The 16,746-nt window shown below is 35.5% G+C and overlaps 1 protein-coding gene across 1 annotated transcript; it reads right to left on the bottom strand.

Annotated features, from left to right (window-relative positions):
* Positions 1-281: 281 nt before the first annotated feature.
* On the bottom strand, positions 282-4,023 carry LOC120091572 (cytochrome b561 and DOMON domain-containing protein At4g12980-like). The gene is made up of 3 exons (XM_039049668.2): positions 3,337-4,023; positions 2,034-2,291; positions 282-846 (listed from the first exon to the last, which is right to left on the bottom strand). Exons 1-3 carry the CDS (start codon positions 3,991-3,993, stop codon positions 469-471), a joined length of 1,293 nt encoding a protein of 430 aa, XP_038905596.1. The 5' UTR covers positions 3,994-4,023; the 3' UTR covers positions 282-468.
* Positions 4,024-16,746: the final 12,723 nt, after the last annotated feature.

The raw sequence follows: 16,746 nt of genomic DNA, 5'->3' as shown, positions 1-16,746 counted from the left end.
TTTTGCTATATTTACAATTAGTTTTAAGTTTTGCTATTTTTGCAATAAATTAGTCAGATTTTACTATATATGCAAGTAGCTCTTTTAAATATTAAATAACATAAAATTTCATCTTAAAACCAATTGAGAATAAAAAGAGTAGTCCATGCATCTAATTAAAAACTTTTTTTTTCCAAAGAATGCATCTAATAAACACCATGTCGAATCTTTTTTTTTTTTTTCTTATATGTGGAATCCTTGACCGTAAGAACAAATATAAAAACCTGATGTGGAATCCTCAATAGTAAGAACAATTTTTTTTTTTTTTAAAACCACTCTAATTTTCTTTTCTTCCAAATTTCAACATTACAAATTAGCTGAAACACCAAAACAACATATATAATGACAAAAATCCCAAATATATACATATAAAAAAAATTAGCTCCATACAAAAAGTTGGATTGAATAATTTTAGCAATAGTATTGTTTTTATTCATCCATTAATGTAGGTGTAGAGGGAGAGTTTCTTCTTGTGAATGTTGATTGAGTTATTATTCCACCTTCTTCTTCTTCCTCAGGCTTAGCTTGATTAGGTAAAGGCTCTGATTTCTTCAGTTCATTCTTTTGATGAATAAACTTTCTCCAAGTATAACCCTCAAGGATCAAAGTGATCGACCCCAAAGCTATAAGAATTCCAATCACTGCATATCTCCATTTCTCCTTATTCTCTGGCTTCAAGATTTTTATTCCTTCAAATATGTTTATATATATCAATGCTAGTAAAGAATATCCTAAGAAATGATGATAGATGTTCCACACTCTTCGGAAGTCGTCCTGCAACGATGGCCTAAACCTTATCGCCAATGTCTATGATAAAAGAAAGAATGTTAGATGTGAATGTAAACGACATTAATTGTAAGGGACATATTGTTTGAAAGTGATTTTGAAATAATTATAAAAATATATTTGGGTGATTTTCAGTGGGTTAGAAATCACTTTTCTTTCAAAATTGTTGTTTGACAAATGTTGAAACTGATTTTAGAAGAATCTGAAATTATTTAGAATTGTTTTTTCAACCATTATTTAAAATATGCTTTTACTGGAGTGATTGACCAGGGATCAGTCCACCAAAATTTTCCTACTTTCTTCTTCTTTTGTTTTTAAAGTAAAAGTATGTATTATTATTTTTTTAAAAGAATCATTTCTTGTAATTTAGCTAGCTCCGTTTGGTAATTAGTGGTTTTGTTTTTTTGTTTTTTTGTTTTTAAATCTATATTTCAATTATAACATCTAACATCTTTTAAAAGAACACTCAAAATTTCTAGTTAGAATCTAAAAACAGAAACAAGTTTTTTAAATTATTTTTATTAGTTTTTAAGGGTTGTTTTCAAATATAAGAAAATAAGTCAACTTATTTATAAATATAGCAAAATGTTATTATTCTATCAAGGATAGACACTGATACACGCTAATAGACATTTATCAGTATCTCTCACTGATAAACAGTGATATTTTGTTATATTTGAAAATATTTTCAACAGATTTGACGTTTAAAATAATTGCCCTTTTCAAAAGTTGAATTGGTTCTTAAAAACTCGGGACGAAGTGAACAACAAAACAAAGAAATCTATAGGTGAAAACAATGTTTATAAACTTAAATTTTTAAAAACAAAAAACTAAATAATTACCCAACAGAATCTTAGTAATATTAAAATCACTTTTGAAATCAAACATAATAAATCAAAATTCCTTTCAGATATAAGAAAATCACATTTAATAATTGTAACAAAAAACATCAACTTTATAAAATCAATTATATATAAATCTCATTTTTTAAAATCATTACTTCAACAAACAATATCTCCCAAACCTATATGACTAATTCCACTTTTATCAAATTTAAAATCACTAAAGAATTAAACTACTGAGTTTATAATTTCAAACTCACAATTAAAAAAATTATATCGATCCAAGATAGATGTGACTTTTAATAATTTCAAAATCACTTGTAAAGAGGTTGAATACGGAGAAAAGGTAGAGGGAGAGATGGTAACTTGTAAAGTGGCGAAAACGAAGATGAAGATGGCGAAGATATGATGAGTGCGGAAAATGTAGCGAGGGGAACTATGAGCGAGCCACATTCCAATGCCCCAACCAACGACGCCAATGGAAAACCCAGCCAATTGGCAACCCACGTGAGTATAGAACCACCAAATTTCACATTCAAATGGAAATTTCCTAAAGAATCTTGCTGATATTGCTCCAATTGGCAAGAACGTTCCCCAACCTATAATGTTCAATACTCCATGCACCTATTGAAGAAACAAACAAAACAAAGTTTAAAGCTCTACGTTTTTTTTTTAATTTCATTTTGGTATTTGTGTTTTAGAAAATGACAATATTGATCTCTTCATTTTATTTTTTATTTCATTTGAATGGACTAAATCAATGTGCGTTTTTTTCTTAAATATAAAGACTAAAGTGAACGAAAATTGAGAATTTAAAGTCATTGTCAAAAGGGATTGGAGTTTTTAGTTTTAAAAATTATGTTTGTTTAGTTTTAAAAATCAAAATGGTTATTTAATGGTAACGGACTCAACTTTTTGGTGTTTCTGAAATCTCTAAACAATTTTAGGGAGTGTTTGTGAAAATGAGAAGCATGTTTCTAAAAAGTGGGAAAAAAATTATAGTTAGCAAGATGAGGTCCATTTGGGTTTACCATTCTTGGAATGGATCCTAATTTTTATTTTTGGATTGGAATGCGTGTTTGGGCTTTGTGAATTCCTTGATGTCATATAAAATAACATGGAGTTTCATCTTAAATTCACAATTTAAGAATGGTGAATCCAAGAACGTATTTGATAGTATGAAGATTCATCTCAAAACTAATTTACAATGGAAGGAGTAACTTATTTATCTTATGAGGAATGTGAGATCTATTGGCTTTTTCAATGTGAGATTCTCAATAAAACACACCATCTTGAGAGGGCATGCCATGTTACTAAAAGAAAATCAAGAAATGAACATCACAATGTATACAAGATGCTTAATCTATTCCTTTCATTGTCATTGGTTTTGAGATGAAACTCCATGTTACTTAATATGAACCCATGAAACCTAAACGAACATTCAATCCGAAAACAAAAATTGGATTCTCTCATCTAAAAATGGCAAACCCAAAAAGACAATACTATATCTTAAGAAAATCTATTGATGATTAAAAAAAAAAACAAAAGAAAACTCAAGACACATCATAAAACTTTACAAGAAATACGAGCTACTCCTCTTATATTGTAATTTGATTTAAGAATCCGAGAAAAATGGAAAGAAAAAAAAAGTGTGAAGAGAAATCCATACTTGTCTAAGGTGAATCTTGAGGTGGGACATGTCAGTACTTTTACCAGTAAGCAAATCAAGCGTCTCAACACAATCAACATTCTTTAAGTTAGCCACATGCCGTAAAGGCCTATCGTCAGCAACGCGCGACCCACTCTGCCACACAATATTAAGCCTCGTAACATTATAATCAGCTATAGAGAGACTCAAAGTGGCAGTTATCAAATGGTATTCCGTCGAGTTATCATATTCAAATTTCAAGCATTTGATCTCCTCCATATCCGTCGGCCAGAGGGGACACCCAATCCTAGTCTCATAGCTCACATTGTACGTCCTACAGTAAATAGAGCCATTGTCAGGGTTCCTAACCCCAATCACGGCTCTCGTCCCGACCATCTCTGCCTTCCATCCAGGGTTCACGCCCCACGCCAACCATCCCCCTTCGTCTTCCATCCGGGCGCCGAAGAGGACTTGAAATACGTGGCGGGATTTGTCGAATGAAGGGTGGCTCCAACCGAGCTCTGCGCCGAGAGTTGGGAGCCGTTGGCAATTTGTGAGGTTTCTACCTTTGACGAGCTCATGGAATTTTTCTGTACATCGATGAGCCGGCTCAGCTGAGGAAAAGAGGCTTGAGAGGATGGTTAGAATGAAGAAGGAAATTGATGAATGATAATGCATTTTCTTTGGCTTTCTTGTTGGGGAAATTTTGTGTGTTTTATGTGTGTTTGTGTATATAATATATATATTTGGTGTGTTTTTGGTTTGGAGTGGGAATATTAGGAAGCTTTGGTATTACCCAAAGCATGCAATTCACTTTGTTTGCTTTTTTATGCGAAAGCTAACTTCTCTCTTCAAGCTATTTGTTTAAAGGGTGTTCTTGAGATCTGTCAACAAGAGGGATTAAAATACCTGCTACACTGTCCAAGTTTCTTTTTAGCTCTCACACTCTGACAGATCTAGGATTTTATCCAAGGGAGCACAAGTACATATAAATTTAATTTTAGATACATCGATATAATATCGTCAAAGCGAGCATAACTAATTGACATACGAATAATGACATATTCAAAATTTCATGAAGGGGGCACAACTTTATATAAGGTTAAAATTTTTAGTCCATTAACTTTTAAATTTATGTCATATATAGTTCTTGAATTTTAAAAAATATATATTAGATCACTTAAATCTCGATTTGTGTGTTCTATACATAGTATTAGACATTTTAAATGAAGTAACAATTGATTACAAAATTGAAAATTTGAGCTTTAATTAGATATATATTATATATATATATATATATATATATATATATATATATATATATATTATTTACTGATAATAAAAACAAAAATAATTTTTTTTGTCTAATACAACAATTACTTTTTAAGCATTTTAAATATTTTATGATTTTTTTTAGATAATAAAATTGAAAGTTATATATCTATTAGACTTTTTAAGGGTTTTTTAGTACCATTTTTAAGGGGCTTATTAGAGTTATAATTGAGAGTTTAGATATATTAGCCACAATTTTAAAAACTAAGGATTAAACTTGTACTAACTTAAAATGTAATTTAAGACAATGGTAAAGTAAATAGAAAACAAAAAATTATGTGTCAAAATGGTGTTTGTATGCCTTAATTTTCAAAAACTAAAAACCAATAACCAATGTCCTATTTGGTAACTATTTTGTATTTTGGTTTTTGGTTTTTGAAAATTAAGTTTATTTTTTCTCCGTTTCTTACAATGATTTGCATCTCGCTTAAGTACAATGGTTGAATTCTTAGCCAAATTTTAAACATAAAAGCAAATTTTTAAAAGCTATTTTTTTTAGTTAAAAAAAATTTGGCTTGATTTTTCGAAACTATTGGTAAAAGTAGATAACAAATGGAGAAATTTGAAGGTAAAAGTAGTATTTATAGGCTTAATTTTCAAAAATAAAAACAAAAAATCAAATGGTTACCAAACGGCTCCAAATAATTACAACTAAAAAATATTTATACATAAATATGTTCACATATGTGATAAAAAATAAAAATGGAATTGCTTTTTTCTGGCCCATTACCAATGAATTATAAATTATATAAAAATATATAATTTGAAATTTTAAGCATTAAAAATAGGTATATAAATATAAAAAAGAAAAAGAAAAAGTATCTACATATCTGTTGGTTTGAACTAAGATAAAAAGTATCTACATCTTTGTTAGTTTGAACTCAAGATGACAAGATACACTACACAAACACTATGCCAAACCTCATCTTTTGAGCTTTAGAGGGGCACACAATATATATACATTTTTTTTTATATTTAATAAAAAAAAAAAATATATATATATATATATATATAAATGTAAACCGACACGATGTGAGGGGCACGTGCCTCCTAGCCACTCCATAGATCCGTTCTTGCTCTCTCAATCTCTTTCTAAAAGAGAACAAACTAGTTATGTTTTGTCTTGTAATACTTGGATGTATTCTAATTAGTTGTATCTATTTTTTTTAGTTCATTCCATCTCGAATAAATTCAAAAATATTTTTTAAAAAAATTGAAAAAAAAAATTATAATGTGATAAAATATGTTAGTTGAGATAATTGAATTAAATGGGTAAAAAATGAGTGCAGGCCAAGATGCATTGAATATATATATTTTTATTAGTGATATCAAACATTTATATTTTATTGATCTCTCTCGTTCTTTTTCTTTCCATTTAAGAATATATTTTGGAAAGTTGATATAGGGAATGATTCTATTAAGTAAGGATAATCTTTAAACATGCGGCAATTTCTGCTTTTTTATTTAAGAATAAAGTAATTAGTAACCATTGTAATAGTTTACTGGCTCACAAAAGATGCATCAACTAATATTAATAAAAATTCAAGAAAAGTGGCACAAATCTCACGTTTGAACTATAGGGTTATTATTGGAATTTTCCGTTTCACACATAATGGGATGAAAGACTAAAGCTAAATTATGGAAAATATTACTTAATTTTGGACTTTATTTCAAAAAAAAAAAAAATTAGTTAATTTTAAATGAAAATTAATCGTTAGTACTTTGTTTCAAAAATGTTATTGAACTCTCAATAAAGTTTCAACAATACCCTTAAATATAAAAAAGATTTGAAATATACTATGTAGATAAAAGCAGTTAGTACCTCGCTAAAAGTTTTGGTCGATGGAGTTGGTCACGGAAGGTGATTTATCTGAGTTAGTTGTCCAAAATGATCATTGAAGTTTGTCATTGCTAGACGTGGTCATTGGCGATTATGTCGCCAGAGTTAGTAGTGACTGTTGTTAGATTAGGTTGACTGCAGAGGTTATCATCGAAGTTGGTTGATGGGTTAATAGTTGGAGGTGGCAAACAAAAGACGATGATAGCTAGGGGCAGTCATGGTGGAAGTGAGGTAGACGTTTAATAAGGATATTTTAGTAATTTTTAATATGAAACAAATTAAAGAGAATTTAGTCATTAAACACAAGATTTTTTTTTTCTCCTCAAAATTGATTTCAGTGTTAAAGGTCATTTTGAGTGGTTTCCAAACATCTCAATTTTTGTATAATAATAATAAAAATAATAAATAAAAAAAGTTAACAAATATACATGAGAACTAGTGATACATACACGTATATACATTACTTTAAAATTTAAAGCCAATGTAGTTTAAGAAGAAGCAAAAGAAAGAACTTCTCGTGTTTCATGCACTTGCTTGCTGTTTTATACTTTGCAGACCAAATTAAGAAACCCTTTGCAGCTTTTTAATGAATAGCTTACTAAAAAAACATACGACCGTACGGATATGATTCTTATTTAGGACACATATAACCTCACACTTTTTATTATTTTATTATTATTATCGTTATTTTTTTTTTTGCTGAAATTGAAAAATTATTGAACGAGAAGGGTCTTTTCAGATGTCGGAATGATAGATTTAACATATTTAGATAATCATATTTGTGTTGTAGGATTTTTTTTTTCTTTTTTTTGTAGATATATGAAAATATTTAGATAACTATATTTGTTTTACAAGATTTCTACTCATGAGTGTCTTAAGTTTACGTTTTCGCTCATAACCACTAGGTACAATTTCAAAGTTTTTTTTCTCTCTCAAATATTCAATCGTACAAAATTATCAATCACATTATTGTGACCTTTTTGAACAATTTTTCATTTATAATATAAGGAAGGTTTAATAAACCAACACTTAAAAAGAACTAAGGGTCAACCCTTGTATTGGGGTTGATACCCTAAATCTTGTGGTCTTATAGTTTGTAATTGTATTGTACAAAGATTTTATTTACCTAATAAAATAATAAGTATTTTAGTCGACATTTAGTTGCATTAACACACAAAAACCAATAAACTGAGATCCAGGGTTATTTTGTGTAACTTAAACATGCATGTGAAAATATACAAGTGGATCATGTTTCAGTAATAACCTAAACGGTCTATAGTAGATGGATAACGCTGGATACCTTATCTTGGTGACACTACAAACACAATTTGCTTTATAGTTGTTGCAATTGTTGTAAAGTGCTACAAATAATCTGATCCTGATCATTCATGTGGAGGCATGTGGGCAAGAGTATAATATATAAAGAGTTTGTATAAAATCGAGCCATGAAATGAATAGTCTCTTTGTATAACACCGTTGCTAGAAGAAACTTACATTTTACCAGAATGATCATAGGTGACTTGATCTAAATCCTGAGTGAGTTGTGAACTCTTGCCTATGAAGACGGTCTTTTGATTTGTATGGGTGAGAGTGGTCAATTTCGCCAACTCAATATGTCTATCATTTTGGAGATTCTTCTGATTGGGGAGTTGGAAATGCAACTACATAAGAAGAAATTCACTCATGCCCTATAGTTAGGGTAAGTAGACAAGTTGCTTCCTTAGGGGCTGATTCTGAGGCTTGAACAATGTGGTGTCCCACTCTCTCTTGGCTCGAGAGGGGTTTGGTTATAGTTGGACTATAACTTATTGTTCATTAGAGGGATCAATGGTATTTAAGAAGTTAGATGTAACTACAGGGGCAAAACGATAATTTTGGCCTAGCTGTACTTACGAGCAATTTGTAAAGGGTCAATGCACTGTTGATTGGTTATATCTCATGGATACAGGAGTATATCTATAGTGCAAAGAGTACAACTGGCGGTTTTTAGCAGTGTGACTGGTAGTTAATGGAAGTTGATTAATTTAATTAAAGAGTTTAATTAATTAATCAAGTATCATTGAAACTTCACACTACAGGTTCATAAGATCCCTTTATTAGCCCAATTGGGATTAGTGAGAATCGAATTAATTTGGATTAATTTGAATTGTTCAAATTAATAAAGGGAATTAATTATATAAGATATAATTAATATAATAATGTATATGATACATTATAATACAAAGTTTTATTTGAGAGAAAATAAATATTTGAATATGTTCAAATATTAGTATGGATGTTATTCATATAAAAACCATAGGTTAAAATTAATATGAATTTGATTGATATTAAATACTATGGATTAAATGAGAGAATATTAAACCATAGATTATATTATATGTGATATAACATAAACTATAAGCTATATATATTAAATTGTTCAAAAAATTAAATGAACCATTATGCTATCAATGTGGAAGTGCAAGGGCAAGGAGGTGGTACATGAACCATCATCTTCTTGCATTCAAAAGGACACAAAAATAGAAAATTCTTGATGAAATTATTCTTTCTCAATATCAAGAACATCATCCTTTCCAAATTAATCTTGAAGCTCACAAAATTCTCATCGATTCTCTACCCTTCGAGAATACTGAGATTTCCATGTGATTGTGTTCAGAATTTGGAGATCCGTTGTTATGTTTTTTTTCTGGTTGTTCGGGAGTTGAAAGAGAACTCGAAGAGTTCGTGACTTTGGGAGGAACATGAAGAGCTTCAGTCTTCAAAGGTGAGTGACCTTCTGATCTCTTCTTCCTTTTCAATTTTTATGTGATTGCATGCTTAATTAAATCAAGTGTTTATGTTTTCGTTCTTTATTTGTGCATATGTTTTGTAAAAAAAATTGGGATACCGATCCTTTCCGTAAAAGAATCATCTTCTCTTTCACCTTGAAGAAGAAACGGGGTAACTCTCATGGTAGTGTTCTAGATTGCTCAACAAATTGTTCGTGATTAAGATCGTTTGGAAATCCGTTGGTTGGAACCTTTGAGAGGATTGTTCACGGCACTTGGGGAATCTACAAAGGTAAGAATCGTTCTAATCCTTTTTCCAATAGCATGCTAGTTTACGTGTGTTGTGTACTAGACCCAACATTTTCTATGCAGTAGGGATTGTCAATCGGTATCAGTCCAATCTAGGATTGGATCACTGGACGGCGGTCAAGATGATCCTCAAGTATCTTTAGAGAATGAGGAACTACATACTCGTGTATGAAGATAAGGATCTTATCCTTACAGGATACACCAACTTCGACTTTTAGACCGATAGAGATTCTCGTAAATCGACATCGGGGTCAGTGTTCACTCTGAAAGGAGGGGTTGTAGTGTGGCGAAACATCAAGCAATGATGCATCGTAGACTCCATTATGGAAGTCGATACGTAGCCGCTTGTGAAACAACTAAAGAGACTGTTTGGCTGAGGAAATTCCTTATGGATTTGGAAGTTGTTCCAAATATGGATTTGCCAATCACTCTCTATTGTGATAACAGCGAGGCTGTGACAAATTTGAAGGAACCTTGGAGTCATCGTTGAGGCAAGCATATAGAGCAGAAATACCACTTGATTAGGGAGATTGTGCATCGCAGTGATGTGATAGTCACGAAGATAGCATCGGAGCACAATGTTGCTGATCCATATACAAAGGCTCTCACGGCTAAAGTGTTCAAGGGTCACCTAGAGAGTCTGGGTTTACGAGACATGTGACATTTTGTCTAGGGCAAGTGGGAGATGATACTGGGGTATGCCCTAGTTTATTGTATATTGTACATGTATTTATCTTGTATTGTACATTAGTCTCCTGAGGCATTAGGACAAGTGGGAGATTGTTGGGATTGATGTCCTAATTCTCCTGGAGTCTCGTAGTTTGTAATCTATACACATTGTTATGAATAAAATAAGAGTTATTTTATCTGGAATTTACTCATATCCAATAAACAAAGCTTCATGGTTATTGTATGTAAACTTAAGCATGTATATGAGATATATAAGTGGATCATGCATAAGTGATAACCTAAATAGGTCTGTAGTATAAGGATTAAGGAGGGATACCTGATCTTGGTGACACTACAGATATGGCCTGTTTTGTAAAGGTTTACAAGTGTTGTGAACTACTACAAATGGTAGATCCTGACCATTCATGTGGAGACATGCAAGCGGGAGTGTCCTATACAAAGAGTTTGTATAAGACCGGACCACGAGATGACTATTTTCTGTATATAACGCCATTGATACTGCAGACTTACATCTCACCTAAATGACCATAGGTGACATGACCTCAATCCTGAGTGTTTTGGGAACTCCTGTCTTTGAGGGCGGTCCTTTGATTAGTATGGGTGAGAGTGGCCAGATTACCAACTCAACATGCCTACCTTTTTAGGGACTTGTTTGATATGGGAGCTGGGAACTCAGTTACACAATATGGAATTCACTCCTTCCCCAAAGCAGGGGTAAGTAGATAGATTGCTCCCCTTAAGGGCTGATTCTGGTGTTTGAACATAGTGGCCACAACTTCTCTTTGGAAGAGAGGACTCAACCATAATAGAACTATGACTTATGTTCATTAGAGGGACAAGTGGTACTTAAGAAGTTAGATGTAACTATAGGGGCATAATGGTTATTGGCCCAACTATACTTACGAGCGATCTGTAAAGGATTATCGCACTGTTGATTGGTTGACATGGACACATAGTATATCTGCGGTAAGGAGAGTTCAGCTGTTGGTCTTTAGTGGAGTGCCTGGCAGTTAACTGATGGTGGATCCCGTGACTAAAGAGTTTTGTCGGTTATTCACGTACCATTGAAGCTTCGAGCTATAGGTCCATAAGGTCCCCTTGGTAGCACAATGGATTCAATTTGAGAATCAGTTCTTAAAGTTGATTTGAATTTTTTAAATTGACAAGAGGTAATTCGATAATATATGATGTGATTGGTGTGATGTATGAGATACATCAAGTGGAGGATTAATGTAAATGAGATTTACATTAAGTACCATGAAATGAAAAAGAGCTATGGTTTATATGTTTTATGAGATGAAATATTAAAACTATAGGTTATAAATATACTATGGTAAGTTGGTTATCATATATATTTATAATAATATTAATTATTGGATAATTATCTATTTTTCTCTAATAACCAATTGAGTGGGAGGTTATTGGTGGTTTCATGGTAACTATGAGATAAAAGGAAAAATGTTTTCCTAAATTTAGTAGTTGTTGTGAGAATTGCCATTCTCGGAAAGATCTCACGCAGATGTTGCCAAGTAGATTAGATTCACTAAACGATAGCTGAAGAGAGACTAAACGATCGTGGAGTGACACTATACGATAGTTCACTCAGCTAGCCGATAGCTAAACGATCGCGGAACTTTTGTTAAACGATCACATAATATTTGTTAAACGATTGGGCATCGTCTATACGATAGACCTCTGTCATCACCCACTTGCTCAATCGTTTACACAATTGTTCTTCCTCCAGTCTCTTATTCTAACCAAGTCCACACAGAGCCCACACTTCTGGATTCTCACACCGAGAATACTAAGGTAGCCATTGTGGTGGTGTGTGTGAAACCCGAATTTTATTTCCTTACTTGGGCAAGCAAGGAAGGAAATTAGCTAAATATAAACTAAAACCTATGTTAAAGAAAACTCCTAGTGTTTAAATAGATTGTTTAGTAGCTTTGAGATAAATCTTAAATAGTAAAAGTTTGGTTAAGTATGAAGCCAAAAGGAACCATGCATTGGAAGCCAGAAAAAATGGCTACGGATTTGTCCAGGCGTTGGCCTTGTGCTAAGCGTTGGTGTTCTGCCATGCATTGGCCCTCCTTGAGAGGTTATTTGGGCATTGATGGAAGCCAAAGTGTGGTCGAGAGGAAAGGCTATGCATGGACAAGCATGCTGCAACCAAAGTCTTGAGAGGTTAGCAAAGCATGCGGCAGCCTCAAGTGTGTGCGAGCATGGGCACTGGGCATTAGAGTTGCGTGCATAGGATGATCGTGTAGCAAATGAGCGACTCTACACGATGAGGTAGAAAATTGTGTAGCAATGCGTGGAGCTAAGCGATGAGGTAGGCGATCATGTAGCAAATGTATGGAGCTAAGCGATGCGGTAGGCGATCATGCGGCAAGGTACAATGCTAGACAATGCAGCGAATCGCACTAAACGATAGCACTATGCGATGGGCGATAGCGTTAAGCGATGGTGCGTTGGCACTGCAAGATCGACATCAGCGCTAGACGATAGCCGTGAGCGCTAAATGATAGCCGTGCTGCACTAGACGATGGGCGTCAGCGCTACACGATGGGCATCAACGAGATTTGCACAATGAGCAAAAGCTGTGCAGTAGGTTGTGTACTATGCGATAGGCACCAACGCTATGCGATGAGCTACGCATTGGAGGATGAGCGGTAACATTACTAGACGATGAACTAGGCGATAAGCGGAAGAGCTAGACGAGGAGCTAGTCAACAAGACAAGCCATGGTGGATGCATAGTGAAATGTCTGCGTTGCTAAGGCTGGCAGTACATAAGGCTTGTGAGGTCAGTGTGCGTTGGTCTTGAGCAAGGGACTGAGGACGTTGATAAGTAACAAGGACATACTAGCGTTAGTCGTAGGGGATGCATTAGTAGAGGCTAGGTGATGGTAAGCTATACATGAGGCATCGAACAGAGACTTAGTTTAACCCAAGGATTAGTATGCATTGGTAATACGCTATGTGCCAAGGATACCCGAGGATATATGGAAGACTGGGATGGGGCTTGGGCAGGCGCCATGCATGGAAAGGATTCAAGGATAGGACGCATATGCTAGAAGTAAGCCGAGCGAAGAAAGGTCTGCGGCCAAGGGAGAACTTGCGTTATCTGGGAGTTAGAACCGTCTAAATGGTGCATTAATAAGAAACTATGGGTAGATAAGATTAAAGCCACATGGCCAAGCAAGCACACGACCAAGTTAGAGGGAGTGATTTGTAGATGTGCTAGAATGTGGAGGACAAGTCGGAAGAATTAACTTGTCTGGACATGTGGCGAGCTAGAGAAATCGGAGATCTCATGCAAATGAAGTGGACAGCTGAGGATACATGTAAGAAGGGACTTATATTGGCTAAGGGAAAAGAAGACACTTCAAGGGTGTTGTGGCAAAGGGCTACGTTGGCAACAGAAGAATAAGACGACTGGTCATGCAGCCAAGCAGGAGGTGTTACGCTGGGGAAGATTTTGGAGGCCTAAAAATAGAAGGGCTTGGGGCAGGGAACTCTCACAATTCACTCGGGCTATTTGAGTTAAAGCAGAGCAAGAAGATTTGGAGAATAGTGTGGTGAGGAATACCGAGCTACTATTACATGTGGGATGCTGAAGAAGAGGAAAAACCTGCATTGAAAGTGAAGGGGTCTAGTGGCAGGCTTAGGCGGCAGCCTTGTCACGTGTTCCAGCCCACCCCGCGGGACGCATCACCTGACAGACGTATGTCGCATTGCCCACCTGGTTAGCTAGACGCACGCCTAGGCGCCCATGGCTGTCTGTGCGGGGAACGATTAGCCAGAGCATCCCTCTGCCCATTTGCGCGCACTGACGCATCCCTCTGCCGGCCAATGCCTCCCAAGTGCCGAAATAACCTCTAAAGAAGCTCAGTTTTTAGTAGCTCAGCCTATATGTGGATTATTTTAAGGAGGTAAGCTGGCTATTATGGTTTTTAAGATTATTTATGAATAAATTGAGATTATTGAATAAATAATAGATTAAATTGAAATTCTTGGAAAAGGAAGAATCCAAGGAGCTACATAGGAAACAACCTGAAGGAAGTCTTACAGGAAAAACAGTGAGTGGTTATTTTATTATTTGTACGATTGATTTCTATGTATATATGTGAATATATATAGGTTATATTTGAATTATTGACCTGATTAGGAAGGATAGTTTGTTGAGATTTATTATTGTAATATTAGTATATTGCATGGATGGTTGTATTGGGGACTGAATTAGTACCGAGATATTGTTAGCATGCTTTGCGATCATTTGGCTGGGATTGCAAAGGTATCTGGCTGGGATTGTCAGTGTACCCCAAACATATCTAATAGGGAATGTCAACATGTGCACATTCGGCAGGTTATCAGGGTACTGAGATTGTTTCCACATCGGACAGTTTAAGTTATTCGTGGAGAATACCGGGGGACTGGGATCATGTTTCCACATCGGACAGTTTAGGTTATTCGTGGAGAATACCGGGGGACTGGGATCACATAATCTTGCTAAGAATATCTAGCTGGCAGGCTGGGGAGGTTACAATTATTATATGTTTTGCATCTGTTCCTAGAACTGTATCTCTAAATAAAGCATTTTTAGGGTTAAACTTGATTTCTTACAAAGGCACCATTCACTGGGCTTATAGCTTACATTTTTCTATGTTTTGTTTTCTTTTCCCTCCCCAAGTTACGGACGCGGATCGGTTGGGGGAAACCACCAGAGGTCTGAATTAATTCTATCTCATAGGAGGAGACTTGGATCATAGTGATTGAATGTCAATAGTTAGAAACATATAAAAAAAATCATGCCTAATTATTTACGTTTCTTACTAAATTGTAGAGATCTAGCTGTCAAGCTGACAGGAGGTGGATAGCTGTGAAACTCAGAATTCCATTTTCGCTTTCATAGCATGAAATAAAAGAGATTAACTAAGAATGAGTTAGATCCTAAGACAATAGGAAAATTTCCAAGTGATAAAAAGAATTTGTTAAAAACTTTGGAAATAAGTCATAACTAGTGAAGATTTGGCTAAGTATAACCATGCGGTGGAAGCTAAGGAGGAAATGACTAAGTGTTGGACTATGTGTTGATGTGGTGCCATGCCTTGGCCATGAAGAATTGAGAGGTTATTTGGGCATGGAGAGAGGTTGAAGTATGGCCAAGAACATCGTATACAGTAGCCACTATCGAGAGGTTAGAATAACGCATGGGGTACGACGGTTGCGATGGGCGCGATGGATGCGATGGACATGATGGTATGCGGCAGTGTTATGCGAGGCATGCGTTGGTTGTGGTGGTACTATGATGCGGCCGATGGTGTGCGGCCTAAGGGATGTGCTGGTAGCATGCGGCGATGGATGGCATGCGGTGATGGGGTTATGCGTCGATGGTATACGGCAGCAACCATGCGATGTCATCATGTGACGGTGCTATGCGTTGTGCGGTCGAAGTTATGCGTCGATGGTATGGGGTAGCACTATGCGTTGATGTCACACGGTGATGCTATGCATCAATGCAATGCGATGCGGTGGTGCTATGCGTTGATGACATGCGGTGGTGCTATTCGTTGATGACATGCGACGGTGCTATCCGTTTCTATCATGCGACAGTGCTTTTGGTGGCCTACGATGGCCTTGCTACGCAAGAGTGTACGACCGAGGGCATGTGGTGATACGACTGATGGTATGCGTGTATGCAGCCGAAGGAGTGCGTTGGTAGCATGCGATGGCCTGCGGCGATGGATGAGATGGATACGATGGATGCAACGGATGCGGCAACCTTGCTAAGGTATGAACTATGAGATGGAACAAGCTAAGGTGGATGCATAGTGATTTGCCCTTGTGTTGTTAAGGCTTGTGATACCAAGGTTCATAAGGTGGGTTGAGTTGGTCATAAGAGATGCGTTAGCAAGAACCTAGGTGATGGTGAGCTATTCCTTGAGGTGTTGAGTTGAAAACCAAGTTGACCCAAGGGTTGCTATGCGTTGGATATCTGAGGGCATGTGAGCGCATAGTACAAGGCTAGTAGTATGCATTGAAATGGGTGTTGGTCATCATCCTAGTTGAACGCATATTGAGAAGGATGAACGCATATGAAGGACGTCATCCAGACATGTGGCTTGCTAGGAAGAAGTCTTAGGCCTTAAGGAAATGAGGTGGGTACACGAGAAGACATGCAAAGTTAAGCCTCAAAGTGTTGGCTATGAAGGAGGAAGACACTTAAGATTGCGTTGATGAAAGGGTTGCGTTGATAGAGTGAGGTGAAGACACCTCAAGTAGGAGGTGGAGGAGGCTGGGAATTGGCAGATGCTAAGGAAAACACTTGGACGTGATCAAGGGAGGAGGTGTCGGACAAAGAAGAAAGGTTGAATGCCTATAAAAGGGGAAGAATGCCTCACTTCCACCCATACATTAGTTAAGTGCTTAGAAACCACAGAGAAAGGAAAGGATAAAAGATACTCGAAGAAGGGAAAGCAGTGCTTGGTCG

This window comes from Benincasa hispida, chromosome 11 (assembly GCF_027475165.1).
Source record: "Benincasa hispida cultivar pf3 chromosome 11, pf3_genome.v1.1, whole genome shotgun sequence".
Taxonomy (NCBI): domain Eukaryota; kingdom Viridiplantae; phylum Streptophyta; class Magnoliopsida; order Cucurbitales; family Cucurbitaceae; genus Benincasa; species Benincasa hispida.
This window is presented reverse-complemented; position numbering and strand designations above follow the sequence as displayed.

What these genes read in the sequence shown, in the direction of transcription:
- LOC120091572 (XM_039049668.2), bottom strand. Translation starts at nt 3,993, where the DNA reads ATGCATTATCATTCATCAATTTCCTTCTTCATTCTAACCATCCTCTCA. An exon ending in TCAAGATTCACCTTAGACAA is followed by an intron (nt 2,292 to 3,336) that starts GTATGGATTTCT and finishes TTTCTTCAATAG; the next exon opens with GTGCATGGAGTATTGAACAT. An exon ending in TCGTTTTCGCCACTTTACAA is followed by an intron (nt 847 to 2,033) that starts GTTACCATCTCT and finishes CTTTTATCATAG; the next exon opens with ACATTGGCGATAAGGTTTAG.